This window comes from Oncorhynchus tshawytscha, linkage group LG19, assembly GCF_018296145.1.
Source record: "Oncorhynchus tshawytscha isolate Ot180627B linkage group LG19, Otsh_v2.0, whole genome shotgun sequence".
NCBI lineage: Eukaryota > Metazoa > Chordata > Actinopteri > Salmoniformes > Salmonidae > Oncorhynchus > Oncorhynchus tshawytscha.
Window position 1 is genome coordinate 27,728,354 of NC_056447.1, and position 20,831 is coordinate 27,749,184.

The following is a 20,831-nucleotide window of genomic DNA, read 5'->3' on the forward strand; positions in this document are numbered from 1 at the left end:
GGGCCACATCTGTTATCCAACAATGATCCACTTCATCCAGAGGTCTGACATATTTTGAGGCTTCCAAACTCAACCTTCACTTCCCTCTCTGGTGAGCCCAGCTGGAAGGAGCAGATGCACAATGCTCATCTGGCTAGCCTAGCGCCCATCAGCCACACTGCAGCTTCTAGGCTGGGTAATGTGCTCAACATTCTTAGAGGTCCACACTCTCCAAAACAGAGCTAAACCAAGGCACATCGACTGCAGCATGTCTGGTCCAGCTCTGCCCTCTGCTCTGATGAAACTACCCTGCCAAAGCACACACATGGATGAGTGCTCATGGCTGCAGAGACCCTGTTAACACCAGTGCAGCAACATTCTCGAGTCAGTTAACTGTAACACTTACTGGTTGACTAGACTCCAACGCAAATTAGCAAGAACTACGAGGGAGATGACATTATCTGGCACATAGACAACTCTTTAGAGCATAATTCTCAGAACTGATAAAGGACATGCTCAGCTTTTAGATACATCGCCACAAACATTGGCGATAAAGGTGCTGTATTATATTGGCATCAATAAAGATACTGTAAAATACTTGAATAAAGAAACCATATAGCTCTTATCCCTCACCGTTAGCTAAAGTTTCCACAGTGCACTGAGACATCACTGTTTGGGTGACAAGTTTATGCCCTCATTTGTCATTTATTCATGGCCACTCAGAAAGTATAGCCTCACACAATGTGGTGTCATATCGGGGTCAACATGCTCAAACAGCACACAAAGGAATTTAGTGACACCATATGATATTTAACTAAGAGCAGCCAAACCAGACACATAACAACAGAGTTGTGCCATGGACAGCAGTAATGACTGGCTGGTATAACCATAGTGTTGGACAACTGAAGGATAACATGAGGAATGCCCAAATGGAAGTTGCTACAAACTACATTAGCCTGTTCCTGCTTCACTGATATAGAGTACAGGAGATGACTCACTAGCACTGCATGGCATTTGTTTTGCTACATCAGCAGACAGCATTGATAAATGCTATCATTAAGTTTAAATAACGACAGGAGATTATAATGGAGTTATCCGCCCACTATAATTTTATTACGACTCTTAATAATGGCTATCACTTATCAATCAGTGTGGTACAGGTTGCCATTTACCAGACGGCATGCTCTTTTGGGTACAAGGTCTCCCGCATCTAATTGCATTAAACACATTATGTGATTTCTTTCCATGATTAGATTTTACAATGCATATGTAGCTGTATTTCACTGCACTATCCAGACATGCTAGCTTGTTGTTGAGCAGTTAGATCCAATTGACACGGCTCAGTAAGGCCACTGTACTCTGACAAATGGTGTATAGCTACTATAGCGGTGCCTCTGAAACATCCAGGGAGTTACGCTGCCAAGCAAGTGATACCAGGCCTGTCAGGCAAGTGGAGGGGCAGGTCCACACAACACAATGATGAAGAGAACTTCTCTGCTGCCTTAATGAATCCATGTTGTTTATGGTGTTGCTAGGGCACACTCAGCTTGGAGTTTATCACAGAGATGGAAAAACCCATTTAGAATCTAATCCTTCAAGATGACATTACAGTGCTGAGTTTAAGTAGCTTATAAACACACCTTGCTGAAGCCACTGTTTGGAGTCAGAACATTTTTGCAGAATGTTGACGGGTCTCTCGAAGGATATATGTCACTGCAACAAATACAGAAGACTCCTTACAGAACCAAAGCTGAAGTGTCCATCCTGCCCTGCCTTTCTAAAGTCTTCGAAAGCCACGTGAACAAACAGATCACCGACCATTTCGAATCCCACCGTACCTTCTCCGCTATGCAATCAAGTTTCCGAGCTGGTCACGGGTGCACCTCAGACATGCTCAAGGTCCTAAACGATATCATAACCGCCATTGATAAAAGACAGTACTGTGCAGCCGTCTTCATCGACCTGGCTTTCGACTCTGTCAATCTCCGTATTCTTATTGGCAGACTCAGTAGCCTTGGTTTCTCTAATGACTGCCTCGCCGGGTTCACTAACTACTTTAAAGATAGAGTTCAGTGTGTCAAATCGGAGGGCTTGTTGTCTGGACCTCTGACAGTCTCTATGGAGGTACAGGGTTCAATTCTCGGGCCAACTCTTTTCTCTGTAAATATCAATGATGTCGCTCTTGCTGCGGGTGGTTCTTTGATCCACCTCTACTCAGACGACACCATCCTGTATACCTGTACACATCTGGCCCTTCTTTGGACACGTTGTTAACAAACCTCCAAACGAGCTTCAACGCCTTACAACACTCTTTCCGTGGCCTCCAACTGCTCTTAAATGCTAGTAAAACGAAATGCATGCTCTTCAACCGATCGCTGCCCGCACCCACCCGCATTACTATTCTGGATGGTTCTGACTTAGAATATGTGGACAACTATAAATACCTAGGTGTCTGGCTAGACTGTAAACTCTCCTTCCAGATTCACATCTAATCCAAAGTTAAAACTAGAATCGGCTTCCTATTTCACAAAACAAAGCCTCCTTCACTCATGCTGCCAAACATACCCTCGAAAAACTGACTATCCTACCGATCCTACCGATCTAAATTGTAATTACTTCGCCACTATTTGCCTATTTATTGCCTTACCTCCTTACTTCATTTGCACACACTGTATACAGATTTTTCTATTGTGTTACTGACTGTACATTTGTTTATCCCATGTGTTGTTTTTGTTGTACTGCTTTGCTTTATCTTGGCCAGGTCGCAGTTGTAAATGAGAACTTGTTCTCAACTGACCTACCTGGTTAAATAAAGGTGAAATAAAAAAATAAAAAAAACAGAGCAAATGTAGGTTGATGTATGCTAAAATGTGGTTGATGTTGATATTGTAAATACGGTACTATACTATATAGATAAATTACCATATAAAAGTGAAATTATCTTGTGAAGTGACTTGATATCTCAGGAGAGTATATGTTTACTTTTAAAATAAGAAAGTAGTGATGCACCGATATTACATTTTTGTCCTAGCTAGGTTAGGAATGCTGTGTTGCAGGTGTAGCGCCAAATGTTACGTAGCGTCATTACGTCATGTACCTACGTTATATAGGTATGCACATCAGCTTTGACATCGTTTTTTCACATCAGCGTTAAACTAGACATTGGGTTGATAAAAATGTTGGCATTTTTAGCTAATATCGGCCGAATCCGATATTGTGCATGTTAAATAAAACAAAAACCTCTCTTGTCTTCATAATGATCATCATACAGTATGTAAGCATGTTCTTTCTTCTCTTTAGGCATGTCTTGAAGTGACTTATCCCAGGACTTTTTGAAGTAAAGGTCTTGAGTTTTAGTTTAAGAAACTGTAATGTAAGGGGCTACTGTGGGAGTGTCTGCCAGTAAGCACAGGCAAATTGCTTTAGGCTGCAAAACTGTTCAGGTAAGAATCGCATATTTGTGCCTTTCCAAAGGAGTGGGCACTTGTCTTGTCTCTGGCCATAATAAAAAAAGAAGGACCTTTGTGTGTTCCCCCTCAGTAGCTAGTCTGTCATATATAGTTTGGATTGACTTTATGACAGATCCCAGGGTCTGTGTGTGTGTGTGTGTGTGTGTGCGGGTGTGTGTGTGTGTGTGTGTGCGCGCGCACGCAACCTGTGCCTGCACAGCTTTGTGTTGGCCAGGGAGAGACTGGAGTACTTTATACGCTGGAACATACAGAGCATTCTTCCCTTCTCCTGCTCCGCTCTGCTGGGACCTCAGACTGTTGCCGTCGGTACATGAAGCCTCAAAGTTTAACACCAGAGTTCTGATAAATGGAATTGCATTTCAAAAGGCTGATCTATCTCTGATAGACGCTTCTGTTTAAATCTTTTTTCACTCTTCCTATCTTTATCAATGACAATGCAGGAAGCACTCATTTAAAATAGAAAAGATCTAGGCCTGATCATTCTATTATGGCCTCTCCCCACATCTAGGAAAACATTTCTGAAACCTGTGAAGTTAATATGACATTAAATTAGCTGATGCAGAGCAGTACTAACAATTTTCCAATCATCAAACAATGATCTGTTACAGACCCCAGATCCTAGAAATACAGCCTTTTACACATCAATATTTGAGCCGATCATAATCACTTAATACATTGACACTGAATTAACAAATGTGATCATTTCAGTCTGCAGATAGGTCCTCTCATGTTACAGGAGACTACCCAAGCTTGAAAAAGCCTTAAAAGCAGTGAGAGTTGGATGGGTAGGGTTAAGGCCTAATGGTTTTTGGAGGGAGCATTATTGCTGAACAACTGTATATGTATGTGCTGTATGGTTTTGCAACCTCAGGCCCTGTGGGAAGAGCCATAATTCAAACTATATGGTGAAAGAGCAGTGGGAATGGAGGGAGATCGTGTTGACTAACTCTAATCATATTTGCTCCCTTTGGCCCAATTGAGTGCCTACGTCTAGACATGGAAAACAAGATAATCTCGTAAAACACAGTGTTTATCCGCAGCACCACTTTTAACATCAAGTCGTGATGGAAGCAATTTCACCCCTACCTAGACTAATCCTTTCAACCCTTAGTATTGCATTTGAGGAAAATAGTACAATGTTCAGCGCTTAACATGATTGGATCCACAAGTTCAACAGTGACAGATCCCAAAACTGAAAGTAAAACCAACTGGATCAGCAGTGGTCAGACTCTAACCTTAAAGCAGGCCTACTTCTCCTGAAAAGTCAGGCAGTTTGAGAACACTCTGTAAGTGCTGCTATATAAAAAAAATGCCAACATCGTTTCAATCCGTTTTATCTGCCGATTAGTACTATAAGTCCTGCCTGGCAGGGAGAGACAGCCCCAGTCCTTCTGCCCAGGCCAGCCCTGTCTCCGAGTCAGTAGGAGCTGTTTTTCACATGTGGTATGCATGTGCAGTCGGGCTGCTCAGACGCACCTCAGGGCTAGCTGGGGGGCATTCCTGCCTCACTCTGTAATTATGGCTTCACTCCTACAGACCACTGCTCTCTCTGCTCCTCTCTTCTCCACAGCCCACTCTCACATGTTCACAGGTCTTCCACTGATGTCATACTGCCATTACCTGAACAGTTTATACCACTGGCTAATTCAAATAATATGCTATGCATGAGGCTATAGGCGGCATCTGCCATCATCTTCAACAACAAAAGCTTGTGATGATGGTCATTTAGAAATTAACATATCACAGCAGAACATAAATCTGAGCAGAGACTTCTACCAACGGTGTGATAGTAGTAGTATATTAGTCTAATCACCACAGTCTCACCTCACACCCTGGGTCTCACTGCATTATACAATGAGCTGCAGATGAATATTCATGCCTCCTGACACATTGATGTACAGTATGAACCTGGTTGTGTCAGAGTGAGAACACAGAGATACATTTCACAAGCAGTGTTCAAATAGCCCATACATCTTCATCACCCATCACAAGGATCATATTGTATACTGTAGTTCTGCTCTCTATTTCTGCAGGAGTCCCATTGTCAGTCATTGCTCTCTGACTGCCTATAGGCCAACTACCACTTCTTCCTCCTCTGTCAACCGCTTATGCCTTTTAAATGCACCGCACTGGTCCATCCATTTTATGGACAGTATGTGAGGCTGTTATTTCAGGTTAACCTTACAGTAGTAATGCATAGTAGTGAAATACAAAGAGTCAAATCTCCCATAGGGAGCATGTAGTGGAATTATTCAGGCCGGGCAGACGAAAAACAGACAGACCCCTTACGGCAGGGTAGCATAGTTGGGCGGCAGGGTAGCATAGTGGTTAGAGCGTTGGACTAGTAACCGGAAGGTTGGAAGTTCAAAAAGTTCCCCGAGCTGACAAGGTACAAATCTGTCATTCTGCCCCTGAACAGGCAGTTAAACCCACTGTTCCTAGGCCGTCATTGAAAGTAAGAATTTGTTCTTAACTGACTTGCCTAGTTAAATAAAGGGTAAAACAATTTTCACGGAAAAACCACATGAATTTCACATGAAGTGTTCCAAAAACACTTTTGTACATGATTTCATGTGAAATCATGTGATTTCTCTGTAAGGGGCAGACTAGGAAGCTAAAGGGTAATCACTATGCTGACAGTGTCTGTTTTAGTCATTAAACATACAGAATCAATTAGGCTACCATAACACCAGCTACTAACCTTCATTTCATGGGCCTTTCGGACGTATTAAGCTCATATAAAACAACATATTCAACCTCCCCAGGCATGTACAGTACAGTATGTTGGGGTGATTTTTCTTTAGTAATGTATCTATGGTTGTGTTTGGCCTGCATTGATCAAAAATAATATATTTCTGTATGTGAAAATATAGAAGCATCTATTTCAGCTTTTTGAGACTGGTTATTACCAGGCAGTGGAAGTCAATACTGTCATGCTGAATCAGGACTGTCTTGCAGGAAAAATATTGCAAAACACAACTTAAGTACAACTTTATCTGATTACTGTCACAATGTGTACACCCCCTGCATATTATGTTTCATGAATAATCATTCAATACATTCATAGCCACGGGAGGATGTTGGAGGGGTGCAGCAAATTGTTTTTTTGGGGAGGGCTATATATGCCCGCGGTACAGACAGCTATATCAGGCCACTAATACAGGAAGAGTAAAGGCTCAGTGCACTTATTTTGTGGAATAAAATGTTTCTCTCAAAAATACATAAATATTCTGATTTTTCATGGGGGTGCTAATGCAAATCAATCTTACAGAGATTCAGACAATCTCCTCCATTCATGCTGTTACCAGCACATGACATGCCAGCAGAATGGGGATTAGGATGATCAGCTGAGCACATGCTCCCAACTCAATGCCACATTGTTCTCTGATGCTCACCGCTTGTTTTCCTCCAACTCTCCTTGCAGCTTATGAGGAGAACCGCACCAAATCTCCCTCTATGCCTGCCAAACTTTAATCAGTCCACTTCCTACTGTACAGTGCTAACAAGGCACTGCAGTTGTGCCTTACGTCAAAGCTGATCTGTGCTTGTTTGCTTCTGTCGCTTCTAAACAAAGCAGAGCACATTGTGAAAAAGAGCTAGGACTAAGAATGAAAGTTGGGGAGGTACAATTGAAGTCGGAAGTTTACATACACTTAGGTTGGAGTCATTAAAACTCGTTTTTAAACCACTCCACAAATTTCTTGTTAACAAACTATAGTTTTGGCAAGTAGGTTAGGACATCTACTTTGTGCATGACACAAGTAATTTTTCCAACAATTGTTTACAGACAGATTATTTCACTTATAATTCACTGTATCACAATTCCAGTGGGTCAGAAGTTTACATACACTAAGTTGACTATGCATTTAAACAGCTTGGACAATTCCAGAAAATTATGGCTTTAGAAGCTTCTGATAGGCTAATTGACATCATTTGAGTCAATTGGAGGTGTACCTGTGGATGTATTTCAAGGCCTACCTTCAAACTCAGTGCCTCTTTGCTTGACATCATGGGAAAATCTAAAGTGTATAAACACCATGGGACCACACAACCGTCATACCGCTCAGGAAGGAGAAGCATTCTGTCTCCTAGAGATGAATGTACTTTGGTGCGAAAAGTGCAAATCAATCCCAGAACAACATCAAAGGACCTTGTGAAGATGCTGGAGGAAACAGGTACAAAAGTATCTATATCCACAGTAAAAACAAGTCCTATATCGACATAACCTGAAAGGCCACTCAGCAAGGAAGAAGCCACCGCTCCAAAACAGCCATAAAAAAAGCACAAATATCGTACTTTTTGGAGAAAAGAACACCATCCCAACCGTGAAGCACATGGGTGGCAGCATCATGTGGGGGTGCTTTGATGCCGGCAGGACTGGTGCACTTCACAAAATAGATTGCATCATGAGAAGGAAAATTATGTGGATATAGTGAAGCAACATCTCAAGGTGTATGTAAACTTCCGACTTCAACTGTAAATGCTGTTGGCCTGAGATCATACAAGACACTGAAGGCCTTTGATTTGAGTTTGACCGACACATCAGTGTTACACTAACAAATGTCTTCCATATTACTAATGTTGTAAATATATCAGGAAGGACCTTGTCTCCCGATCAGCCATTCTCACATTCTGTGGTGCTGCTTCGATATCAAACAAGGCCAATAATGTAGCAGCTGATTCATCAAGCCAAGTCTCCTCTATACCATCGAAGGCTAATGTGCATCCATGGACACCACGTTACGGGCCAGTCTTTATCAAACTAGGAAACCTGGTTGCTTTAATCTGGATTTGTGGCTTTATCTACCAATATAACAATGCTCTCTCTCTCATTATCAGCAAAAAATAAAGAAGAAAGAGCACATGTTGCACGGAAATGTCCCTCAACGATATCTCTTTGTAACCTTGACAACTCTAGGTCTTTAAAGCGAGTTGGAATCATAGACATGATTTTTGCTTCATCTCGACTTGTGAGATGACTGTGAATTATCTCTACAGGTGGTCTTCCTCTGGCAGCAGATTTTAACCAGCAGCCAGCATCTAGCCTAAAGGCTGTGATGTCATGTAACATGCCCTGTGTACGCCCTTCAGTCAATCAGAATTAATATTTAACAAAGTTATGGCGTGTAAACACAGCAACACAGTCATGACAAGGGCACGACAACGCCTCTTCCAACTTGTAAAGATTTTACATGGGCCCTCAGATCCTCAAAAAGTTCTACAGCTGCACTATCAAGAGCATTTTGACCTGCTGCATCACCGCTTGGTATGGCAACTACTCGGCATCTGACCATAAGACTCTACAGCGGGTAGTGCGCACGTCCCAGTACATCACTGGGGCAAAGTTTCCTTCCATCCAGGACCACTATACCAGGCGGTGTCAGAAGAAGGCCCTACAGATTGTCAAAGACTCCAGCCACCCAAGTCATAGACTGTTTTCTCTGCTATCGCACGGCAAGCAGTACCGGAGCTTAAAGTCTGGGACTAAAAGGCTTCTGAACAGCTTCTACCTCCAAGCCATAAGACTGATAAACAGTTAACCCCCTTTTTTTTGCACTGACATTCTTGCACAGACTCTACCCACACACACACACACACACTACATATGCTCACACACACAAAACACACACACACACATGCATATAGACGCCATACACACACTCACAGATTGACACACTTTTAAACGCTGCTGCTACTCTGTTTATTATCTATCCTGATTGCCAAGTCACTTTTACTCCTACCTACATGTACATAATACCTCAATTACCTCAACTACCTCATACCCCTTCACATTGACTCGGTACCGGTACACCTTGTATATAGCCTCATTATTGTTTTTTTTGTGTGTTACTATTTCCTTTTTTGTTGTATTTTTATTTTTTTACTATTTAAGTCGGCAATAATGGAAAAGGGCTCATAAGTAAGCATTTCACAGTAAATTCCACACCTGTTGTATCTGACGCATATGACAAAAACAATATTGATTTGATTTAATTGTGGTTATACAAGGCGGGCTCATGACACACATATACTGAATGCTCATTGTGCAAGGCAGAACAACATTAGGGTGTTGTCAATACAATGGCCTTTACAATCAGCAGAGCAAATACGTCAGAGCCACACAACCCTTAATTTTGGGAAGTTTGTTGGGATGACTGACCATCTTACCAAACATCAGTGAAATATATTCAAAGATGCAGTAAGGCACTGCAAAGAGACAGTATCCTCAGGGTACATTCGCAAACAATCATCTGCTATTTAAGGTTAGCTCAGAAAGTGCTTTGAATACACTGTTAAACCTTGCAACGCTAAGTCAGCAGTTGGTCAAATACCTGTGTGAGAGCGCAAGCCAGCTGAGTGGAGACATTTTGTAATTTTATGCTCCTGTTTCATCCCAGGCATCTGCACTTGACTGTGACTCCAGCACAAATGTAATGGAGATAATAAACCCCTCACAGATCTGCTCACCTGGCAGTCACATGGGCCAGATTGTGCTTGGGGACAAAAGAAAGACTAAGCACAACACAGAATACATTCATGCTGTATTGACTCAAAGGCAGGGCTGTGTGTACACTGCACCTTCCGGCAGTGATCAGAAGACAAACACAACCACTGTTTGTCCTCCCACCATACAGATGGGACAATTTGGGTAGTCTTATGAACCCATTGGCACTAGAACAAATAGATTGTGAAATGCTAGTGTGATAACAATCTCCTTCTCTTAAATATTATTTTAATATAAAATAGCTATATGGCATTTAGCAGACACTTCTATCCAAAGAAACTTACAGTTATGGAATCAAACACACTATCCTGGCATTGCAAGAGCCATGCTCTACCAGCTGAGCTACAGAGGAGCACACTCAAATACAGGAAAAAATTGAATATATTGCAGTGAAATGTCCAATTATCCCTCAAAGATGTCTCTGTCACCTTGACAAAGATCTCATTGTGTCATTGTGATCCTCCATTTCTATTTAACTGTAAGGTTAAACTGTAAAGTTAAATAGAAATGGAGGCTCACAATGATACAATGAGATTCTTCCCTCCTGGACCTTTATTAAATCTCTATGGTCCACCTTTTCTGTTTTATTTCCTCATTAAAATGACATGTGTGAAGTGGTCTCAGTGTGTAGTAAATCTGGTTTATAGTGTATTAACATGTTCTGTAGTGTAGCAACATATTCCCATAGTGTATTAATGCATCTAACTAACTTACCTATATACAGAGAGGAGTCTTTCCTCTTCACATGGTCATCTATGTAGGACACACCCAGGGGCTGAACTGGGGTGGCTCCAATCCCCAGCAGCATCTGGGCCCCAATCAGCAGCAGGTACATCATGTTGGTGTTTGCCTTGTTGGAACACAACTCCTCTATATATTGCCCACCATTCCTGGTACTGTTGGCGCACCCATTCCTGCCCACCTCAGTCCTCCATGTCTGCCCTGGCTTGTGCTCGTATTGTTTGGTTAGAAACTCTGGCAGTGCTGACAGAAGAGCTCCTAGTGCCATGACGATACCCCCACAGCCAATCAACCTTGGCCGGTTTGCTTTGGCCCCGAAGTAGCTGACGAATAGGATAAGAGCTAGATTGCCAATCTCAAAGCTGCTGGCGATCACACCCACATCGGCACTTTGGAGGTTGAATCGTCGCTCCAGGGTGGTCAGGACACTCACCTGAGAAAGCAACAGCAGAGGAAATATGTTGCTCATAAACGGCAATCATAACTAACTTCCCATAACTGATTAACTTCGTAAATGACAGGGTATCATCATTACGATGCTAAAATATTACCAGGCTTAAAGCCTAATTGTTTTCTCACTAGCTGAGAAGTATGTAATTGAGAGGAAAATGTGGGAAAACACCTAGCTTACAAATAGCAATTAAATAAATACGGCATGGATCATGGTTATTGTTTTACCACAAGAATCACTTGCAACATTTGATGCAGTTCAATGAATGGCCTTTGGTATACTGAATCACATCTCAGATGGGTGCAGTATTATTTTACAATTACCATTGAAAACCAAGTAACCAAGACTGTAGGCCTAAACATTGAGAAAAAATGATTTGCCCGAAAATTAAGGTTATTTAAGTGACATATCATTTTGGTTATTACAGAACAAACAACTATATACAGTGGGGCGAAAAAGTATTTAGTCAGCCACCAATTGTGCAAGTTCTCTCACTTAAAAAGATGAGAGAGGCCTGTAATTTTCATCATAGGTACACTTCAACTATGACAGTAAAAATGAAAGAAAAAAAAATCCAGAAAATCACATTGTAGGATTTTCAAAGAATTTATTTGCAAAATTATGGTGGAAAATAAGTATTTGGTCAATAACAAAAGTTTATCTCAATACTGTTATATACCCTTTGTTGGCAATGACAGAGGTCAAACGTTTTCTGTAAGTCTTCACAAGGTTTTCACACACTGTTGCTGGTATTTTGGCCCATTCCTCCATGCAGATCACCTCTAGAGTAGTGATGTTTTGGGGCTGTTGCTGGGCAACGACTTTCAAATCCCTCCAAAGATTTTCTATGGGGTTGAGATCTGGAGACTGGCTAGGCCACTCCAGGACCTTGAAATGCTTCTTACGAAGCCACTCCTTCGTTGCCCGGGCGGTGTATTTGGGATCATTGTCATGCTGAAAGACCCAGCCACGTTTCATCTTCAATGCCCTTGCTGATGGAAGGAGGTTTTCACTCAAAATCTCACGATACATGGCCCCATTCATTCTTTCCTTTACACGGATCAGTCGTCCTGGTCCCTTTGCAGAAAAACAGCCCCAAAGCATGATGTTTCCACCCCCATGCTTCACAGTAGGTATGGTGTTCTTTGGGTGCAACTCAGCATTCTTTGTCCTCCAAACACGACAAGTTGAGTTTTTACCAAAAAGTTATATTTTGGTTTCATCTGACCATATGACATTCTCCCAATCTTCTTCTAGATCATCCAAATGCTCTCTAGCAAACTTCAGACGGGCCTGGACATGTACTGGCTTAAGCAGGGGGATACGTCTGGCACTGCAGGATTTGAGTCCCTGGCGGCGTAGTGTGTTACTGATGGTAGGCTTTGTTAATTTGGTCCCAGCTCTCTGCAGGTAATTCACTAGGTACCCCCGTGTGGTTCTGGGATTTTTGCTCACCGTTCTTGTGATCATTTTGACCCCACGGGGTGAGATCTTGCGTAGAGCCCCAGATCGAGGGAGATTATCAGTGGTCTTGTATGTCTTCCATTTCCTAATAATTGCTCCCACAGTTGATTTCTTCAAACCAAGCTGCTTACCTATTGCAGATTCAGTCTTCCCAGCCTGGTGCAGGTCTACAATTTTGTTTCTGGTGTCCTTTAACAGCTCTTTGGTCTTGGCCATAGTGGAGTTTGGAGTGTGACTGTTTGAGGTTGTGGACAGGTGTCTTTTATACTGATAACAAGTTCAAACAGGTGCCATTAATACAGGTAACGAGTGGAGGACAGAGGAGCCTCTTAAAGAAGAAGTTAAAAGTCTGTGAGAGCCAGAAATCTTGCTTGTTTCTAGGTGACCAAATACTTATTTTCCACCATAATTTGCAAATAAATTCATTAAAAATCCTACAATGTGATTTTCATGAAAAAAAAAATCTCATTTTGTCTGTCATAGTTGTAGTGTACCTATGATGAAAATTACAGGCCTCTCTCATCTTTTTAAGTAGGAGAACTTGCACAATTGGTGGCTGACTAAATACTTTTTTGCCCCACTGTATAAGACAAATGACATGTTTCTATAGTAAACATCTCTGAAAGATGTGATTTTCCCAAATGAAATACAAAATAATCACATAAAACTCTAGATATTGGAATTATAAGGATTAACATGCCAAGGGGTTCCCAAACTTCAGGTACCTGTACATGCAAATTAGAAAAAAATTGATATTGTTTGCACGGTGGAATTTTGAATTTAGTTGCATGCAAGAGGGTTTAGAGAAATATGACATGGCTATGAAAATACCATGTTATTGAGGTTGTGCCCTTTTAAATAATCCCTTTCCTTTGGATATACTGACTCACATTGAGACCTCTTTCAGATGTTTCTCATTGTGCTCTGAGTAAAATCCTCTCTCTGCCAAGATGGAGCCCTGTTTTTGATTAGCTGGGCACTGCATCACTTACTCGCATGGCTTTATGGAAAGTGCATCCTCCCCAAACGCTCTCTCTCTCTCCCTCTCTCTCTCTCTTAGTTAATGGTGGAGTATTTAACGCAAGTAAAAGATAAGAGCATAACACTGTCTCTAGATGGAAGTTGGGGCAGCAGGGGATTTTGCCTCCCCTCTGCCATTGTTGGTAAAATACATGGAAGTCAGACATCATGGAATGCATTTCAGTTCATCAGATAGGATCCTAACTAAGTATAACGATCCTAACTACGTATAGTGATTAAATTGATCTCCATTTATTTTACATTTTTTCATGGAATATGTACCCCATCACAGACTTACCAAACCCCATTTGTAACTGCTATGAAGGCAAGTTTTTGTAAGACACTGATTTCCATGATGAACACATCTTGAATGTTAAAGACCAACTTCACAGAGGCTCAGGAGGACTATATATAGTTTGATAGCAATGACCTTGGTAAATCTGGCCAGTCTTCTGTTTTTGGTACACCGGTTGCCTCCTAGATGGTGATACGGAACACCCACAACTAATAGGGAAGAAAGATTCTTAAAGAACATAAGACCAACCACCCACACCTTTTTATCAACACTGTACAGGCTACAATGATGCAAAGGAACACCAAGGCCAGACTGAAACAGAAATGCATGGAATACACACAAACGCTCTACCATAAAGAATTTGGAAAATTACCCAAAAGCCCCGTTTCCATTGGCCATTTGAAGTCAACCTGGATTGGGCTGGCCTTTGTGGGCAATCTCAAATTGGGTTTCCACTACCTCCAGAAATTAACAATGTCATGTTGCTAGGTAGCTGTGACTGTGCAGATATTGAAGAGTTTTTATTCACCCTCACCATGCTGTAACTAACATTACCCCATACTCCTGCCACTGCCAGCCAGACTCAGAGCCATGTAGTTCGCAAAAATGTTTAGCTTGCTATGGCATTGGGCTTTAGCTAGCTAGCTAACCAAGCAAACCAGATGACAGATTTGATATGATGTAGCTAGCTAGCTAGCTTTCACGACCTGGCCAGTTAAAATTCCTACTAGCTAATGTTAGCTAGCTAGTTTTTTTAACTCTGATTTGCTAGCTAACGTTAGGTAACTAGCATTCGAGGGCTGACTGTTCTCATAAAAGTTTATTGTGCAGTACAGAAATGAATGACGGAGCCAGCTATGGTGGTAATTTGTGCCATGTATGACTCAGTACTGCTTGTCCATGTGCTAGGTAACAGCAACAAGCCCAGACGAGCTAGCTAAAGGTGATGTCATCATCCAGCTGTGATCAGCTGGTGGTTTCATAGTAACGGCGTAACCAACCTGAAATCTAATCGAGCTGGCATTAGTTGTGAAAATGGTCTGCGATGGTCCCAGTTTCCCCTGAATGGGCTCTAATTTGAGAATTCTATTTGAGCCAGCCCTAATTCCAAGTGCTAGTGGAAATGGGGCTTTGCTCTGCAGGAAGTACAATAGGCTACCCCTTCTCAAAGGAGTGGATCCTCAGATGTATCAAATTAAATTGGGGAGTATTGTCTAGAGTTCATAAAAAGTTATGTGGGTTTGCAATGTCTGGGAACCAACTGCTGAGCCATATCCCACCTGTCATATTTTCACAACGATTATCAAACTATTTTCGGATGTTTCCCAAAATGTCCTTGAAAGGGCATGGTCCTCTTCCATTCCCACAGTAATATCCAACAGGCTAACATGCTAAATTAAGCTCCTCTTAGGAGCCGTGGGGACAGGAAAATAACAGCTAACTTAGAGAAGGATGCCATTGCCAGAAGGAAAAATTATCTTCTCTCTGTGACTTTACAAAGTGATTACTTTAAATGGCAGGTGTGACTGAGAAATAACTATACTAATTCAACTACCTACACTTTGATTAAATTTGAACAGCAGTCTAAGGCTCTGCATCTTAGCGCTAGAGGCGTCACTACAGACCCTAGTTCAATACCAGGCTGTATCACAACTGGCTGTAATTGGGAGTCCCATTGGGTGGCGCACAATTGGCCCAGCATCGTCCAAGTTAGGGTTTGGCCGGGGTAAGCCGTCATTGTAAATACGAATTGTTCTTAACTAACTCGCCTAGTTAAATAAATATATATATATATTTTTTAAAGTGTTATAAATCAATGTAGTGATGTCAGTCATCCTATGTACAAGGCCTATCAGCAGACACCAGCACAGACTCCCGAACCTCCACTTCACCACCACACCACAGCAGAGGAATGGCAGCCAGGCCAAGCAGACCATATCATGTCATCTCTTGCCCAGACTAGACTCGGGCACCAGTGGGCCTGACAGCAGTGAGTTTAGAAGAGCACCCGTCCCCCAAATTCCATGTGTTGTATATGCACTCTGCCATCAAAGCATTTTACTAAAATATACTGCATTTCTAGACTCAATAATTGAAAAAAAAATATTTATAGTTAGGTCTATGTTATCTAAAAAGACTGTATACATTGCAGAGAGATGAGTAACTCTAGCTACAGAAATCTAGTTAAGATACACCTGGAATCTTGAACTCAAAAGTAAACACAGTTAGTCAGGAAGGTTTGTTGTATTTATTGCAGCATGGTTACGATGCAAAATTGTCTGGCTGTGTTTTCATGGACAATGTGACCATTTAGCCTCAACATTACCTCACCTGTCCAGAATGAGAGGATCCAAGCCCCACACCCTTTTTTAACAAGCGGATGAGGCTTGTGTAAGCACAGTTTATGACATAACTACAGCCCTTTGCTAAATAAAACTGTTGAAGTGCGTCTCAGGTTCCTATGCTGTCTAGACGCCCTTTCAAAAGGGCAATTCAGTGTCTGCCAGAAGCCTTTACAGAACCCTGTCTAATTCCAAAATATTAGGTTTTGGCAAGTTGCAAGATTGGAGAGGGCGAGGTAGTAACACCAAACTTTAACTATAGCTTAACCTGAACGCATTAAAGTCTCAAACTTAGTGTAGAATTAATATAATCAACTACTAAAGTTGGGTTTGAAAATCAAATATATGCAGGGGAAATTATAAAGTACATAGACAGTTCAGCCTGTTTTGCAATGCGTAGATGGAGCACGTAACAGCAAACAAATTCACCACTGTCAGTCATCACCACAACATTCAACGTGGGCTGAAACCACAGAGTTCTGTTGAATTTCCAATAACTAAAAACTTAAGGTAGGTTTACACAACATTTTCAGATCATTCTCAAAATGAAACTAGGGAAGCTGAGAGTCAACCACAACCCCATAGTGTTGAGAGTGATTGTCTATTTAGGTATGTGCACTGACTGTTTACCGAGAGACTATGTTGCCTGGGAAAAAGTCAATTGTAAGCTGCTAATGTAGAGCAAGAGTATAGGCCATGACCCATGACTTCCAGGCTGGCTCCCTGGCTACCAGCACACATTTTAAGTTGCTTCACCCTATCATGTATACAACAATAGCTCTAACACAGGAGGACCTCAAATAAAGTCATGATATTGTCATCAGCTTGTCCCTGTAGCTGGTGCCTGGTTTCCAGCCCATGCAAATGGAGCAGGTGCCATGTGAAAGAGACTACCTGTGCTGACAGCGATAGAGCATGGCTGAAGGCCTGTTATGCGCTTCCTTCTCAGATCCATCATTTGCTCATCTTTACTCACCAGTATAAAGTGTACCCGTATTAGTTAAATGTGGTTTAACCTTTTTTAGAATAACCTCCTGGAAAGTGTAGTTGAAAATATTTACATAGTCAAAGTGAGACAGGGCTTTAAATGGTAGTTATACTGTAGGTGTAAACATTCTAGCTAAGCTAAGCTATAAGTGCCTATGTATAAAAGCCATCAGAGTCCCCTGCAGCCACTGCTGCAGATGAGACATCTTCCCGTTTCAACTACATTCAATTCAATGAGACACAACTAGACCAATTATCACACAGAGGAATCCTGATAGACCCATTCCTTCCACTGTGACCGGCGAGTCTGTACATAGCAGAGAGACACATCACAGAAAAATGTGTGCAATGTTCCATCCAAGTCAGAGAGAAAAGGTTGGAGACTACTGGTTGTAGGCCCAATTTGATGATAATGTTACTTGGTTCACAAGCAAGTAGTGTTAGAAAGTTAGTCCATCTAAATATATATTTTTTAAACCATGTTATAACAACATGTTATAAAAATAGAATAAAATAGATTGAAAAAAACGAAGTACCAAGTACTTTGGAAAACATTCCTCTCAATAATTTGGGGTCATTAAACTTCATATCAAAGGCAGGAAGTGGTGAATTCTTGTTAATTGTACATTTGACTCAACAATCCAAGTCCACTCCTTACAGGGGAAATTCTGACTGGATACCAACATGCCTCATCCACATAGGCTACACTGTTCCCATGGTCAGGAGGAGGCTTTTGGTTCAGTGGCACAGAATAGATAACACGTTCCACTCCAAATAAGGTCAAAGCATTTCAGTTTACATCTTTGATTTCCCTGGGAAGTGGCACTAACCCACCATACCACTTTGTGACTTAAAATGCCCTACTATAAACATCACCAAAACATCAACTGAATTTGAGAAGGGAGCATAGAAAATATTTCTGTGAGGAGGACCTATTAGGACGAAAACGATTTAAACGGTTCAAAAGAGTAGGCCTATAGCATATCAGAAGCATCAGGTGTGAACTTGAGATGAAAGAGTTGAATAGGCTTGTCTGCTCTTCTTAAACAAGATAGCATTGCTTTCAAGCCTGGCACTCTGATAATACAGGTAGGGGCCTATAATTTCACTTATCCAGCTACACCAATAGATTGTGTTATTGCAGCATATTACATGTATATTACAGCTATATGGCCCATTTGCCGCATAAACTAACAAATCACCTGTAAATGGTTGTCCTCTACGGAATCAGTTTTATTTTGGGTACTTGGATTATTTAGGTGCGGCATTAGGAGAACAAACCAACATTAACAGGTTTGTTTTGACAGAGGGAAAATAGGCTATGTTAGCTGTGGACATATGGACAAGGTTAAACTCCTCAACTAGACGAAAATTGGTTTCGAATTGAATATTGAGTCCACATGTGGGCTAGCCTGGCATGGGCACTGGCTACTGCGTATTTAAAACACCGGTGTATGTCAAGCCTGCTTTAAACCGGGTAAAATGTATCTCATTATGTCATAGCTGTTGCCCGTTTCATGACAGATAGCCTACTTTGCTTACATGCTCAGTACTGGCGCGGAGTTATAGCTAAGATAAAATGGCCCAAAGTATTAGAATTCATATGAAACCTGAGTCTGGACAGATGTTCTCACGAGAGACATCACAGACGTAATGACACCGCTTAAACGGTTTCACTCACCAGGTAGGCTCCAACAGTGCCCTGTGCCAACATCAGGGCACATTCCGATATCAAAAATATCTTGATGTTTGAGAAGCATGATGACTTTTTACGGGTACCCTCTCCAGTGCTCCTGTCCGAGCCCCCCTGTTTTTTCACCTGCATCCTTTGGAGCTGCTACTTTGTATTACAGCGAGAAAATAAATCCAGAGGGTAACCGGACCCTGTGTAGGCTACATTCAGCACGTGTCTGACGCACGGTCTCTGTCTATTTTCTCGTCCAACCTATGCTTTACATCTGACTAACTATTACAGTAAATATAAAGCCAGACTCCAAAGGGCTGCCCCTCCGCAAGCTCTAAACATTGCCGCTTTGTCGAATAAGACACATGAACTCCACGACGATTTTCTCATATGCATACGAGAATGAGAGACGCCAGGTTTTCTCTCAAATAGCATTTTTTCAGAATCTTGACGTTCGTTCCCGAATGTTAAGCATAACAATGCTTAGATTCTAAAAACAATCGATAAGAATCTTGCCACGCAGTCGCTGCTCCACCTTTACTTGGCATGGCCTTTGGTCATGTAGCCTGTTATACAGTATTTAAGCATGCACTCACTTCCTCCACCACAACTTGTGTAGCCTATGTTCCGACTCTGCGCCTCATCCAACCACTGACAGCCCTACAGTGGCACTGTGTAGCATGCACCAAATTCTGGGTTGCAACATGGTCTCAGAGCATTTAGTATTATTCCGTATGTAAATCCGAGATACTTTGGTTAGTATTCTATGTTACGTGTCGTATGGTATGTATTAATTTGTGGATGTCCATCACCCATTTTTTATGATATGTTACGAATTACAATTCGTATTAAGTTATGTTACGAATTGAAAAACGTATGATATATTATTAATTCTGGCTAAATGGCTAACATTAGCTAGGGTTACATTTAGGATTTAGGTTAAAGGGTTAAGGTTAGGGCTAAGGAAAGTGTTAGCTAAAAGGGTAGGGTAAGGCAAAGGGTTAGGGGAAGGATTAGCTAACATGCTAAGTAGTTGCAAAGTAGCTAAAAAAAGTAGTAAATTGTTGAAAAGTTGCTAAAATGCTAAAGTTGTCCTTGATGAGATTCAAACTCACAACCTTTGGGTTGTTAGACGTTTGCATTATATGTGTCACGCCCTGGTCTTAGTATTTTGTGTTTTCTTTATTTATTTGGTCAGGCCAGGGTGTGACATGGGTTTTTTTTGTGGTGTGTTTGTGTATTGGGGTTTTTCGTAGGTTTTGGGATTGTGGCTTAGTGGGGTGTTCTAGCAAAGTCTATGGTTGCCTGAGGCGGTTCTCAATCAGAGGCAGGTGATTCTCGTTGTCTCTGATTGGGAACCATATTTAGGCAGCCATATTCTTTGAGTGTTTCGTGGGTGATTGTTCCTGTCTCAATGTTTTGTATTTTCACCAGATAGGCTGTATAGGTTTTCACGGTACGTTTATTGTTTTGTATTATCGTGTGTCATTCTTCATTAAAGATGTTATCATATTAACCACGCTGCATTTTGGTCCGACTCTCCTTCAACGGAAGAAAACCGTAACAATATGCCTACACACCCGCCCCGACCAACCACCCTCTTTTAATTTTGCCTTAAGTAACCACCTGTCTTATCTAACCATACTAGACATAACATATCATACTAAATGGAGTGGCTCGGATTTACTTACAGACTCTGTCTCTCTCTTACTCGCTCTCTCAATTTCAATTTAAGGGGCTTTATTGGTATGGGAGGCATATGTTTACATTGCCAAAGCAAATGAAATAGATAATAACCAAAAGTGAAATAAGCAATAAAAAATTAACAGTAACAATCACACTCACAAAAGTTCCAAAAGAAAAAAGACATTTCAAATGTCATATGTCTTTATG

At 41.5% G+C, this 20,831-nt stretch overlaps 1 protein-coding gene across 2 annotated transcripts in view; it reads right to left on the minus strand.

The window, feature by feature from the left end:
- Window positions 1-19,610, minus strand: part of LOC112218572 (solute carrier organic anion transporter family member 3A1) — a 64,233-nt gene extending 44,623 nt beyond the window's left edge. The window contains exons 1-2 of one of the 2 annotated variants that reach the window (XM_024379466.2): window positions 18,936-19,610; window positions 10,669-11,128 (exon numbers count right to left, since the gene is read on the minus strand). In XM_024379466.2, coding sequence (XP_024235234.1) covers window positions 10,669-11,128; window positions 18,936-19,079 — 604 coding nt within the window. In that variant the 5' untranslated portion in view covers window positions 19,080-19,610. The remainder of the gene's footprint in view (window positions 1-10,668; window positions 11,129-18,935) is intronic. The other variant, XM_024379467.2, reaches the window with a different exon arrangement.
- Window positions 19,611-20,831: the final 1,221 nt, after the last annotated feature.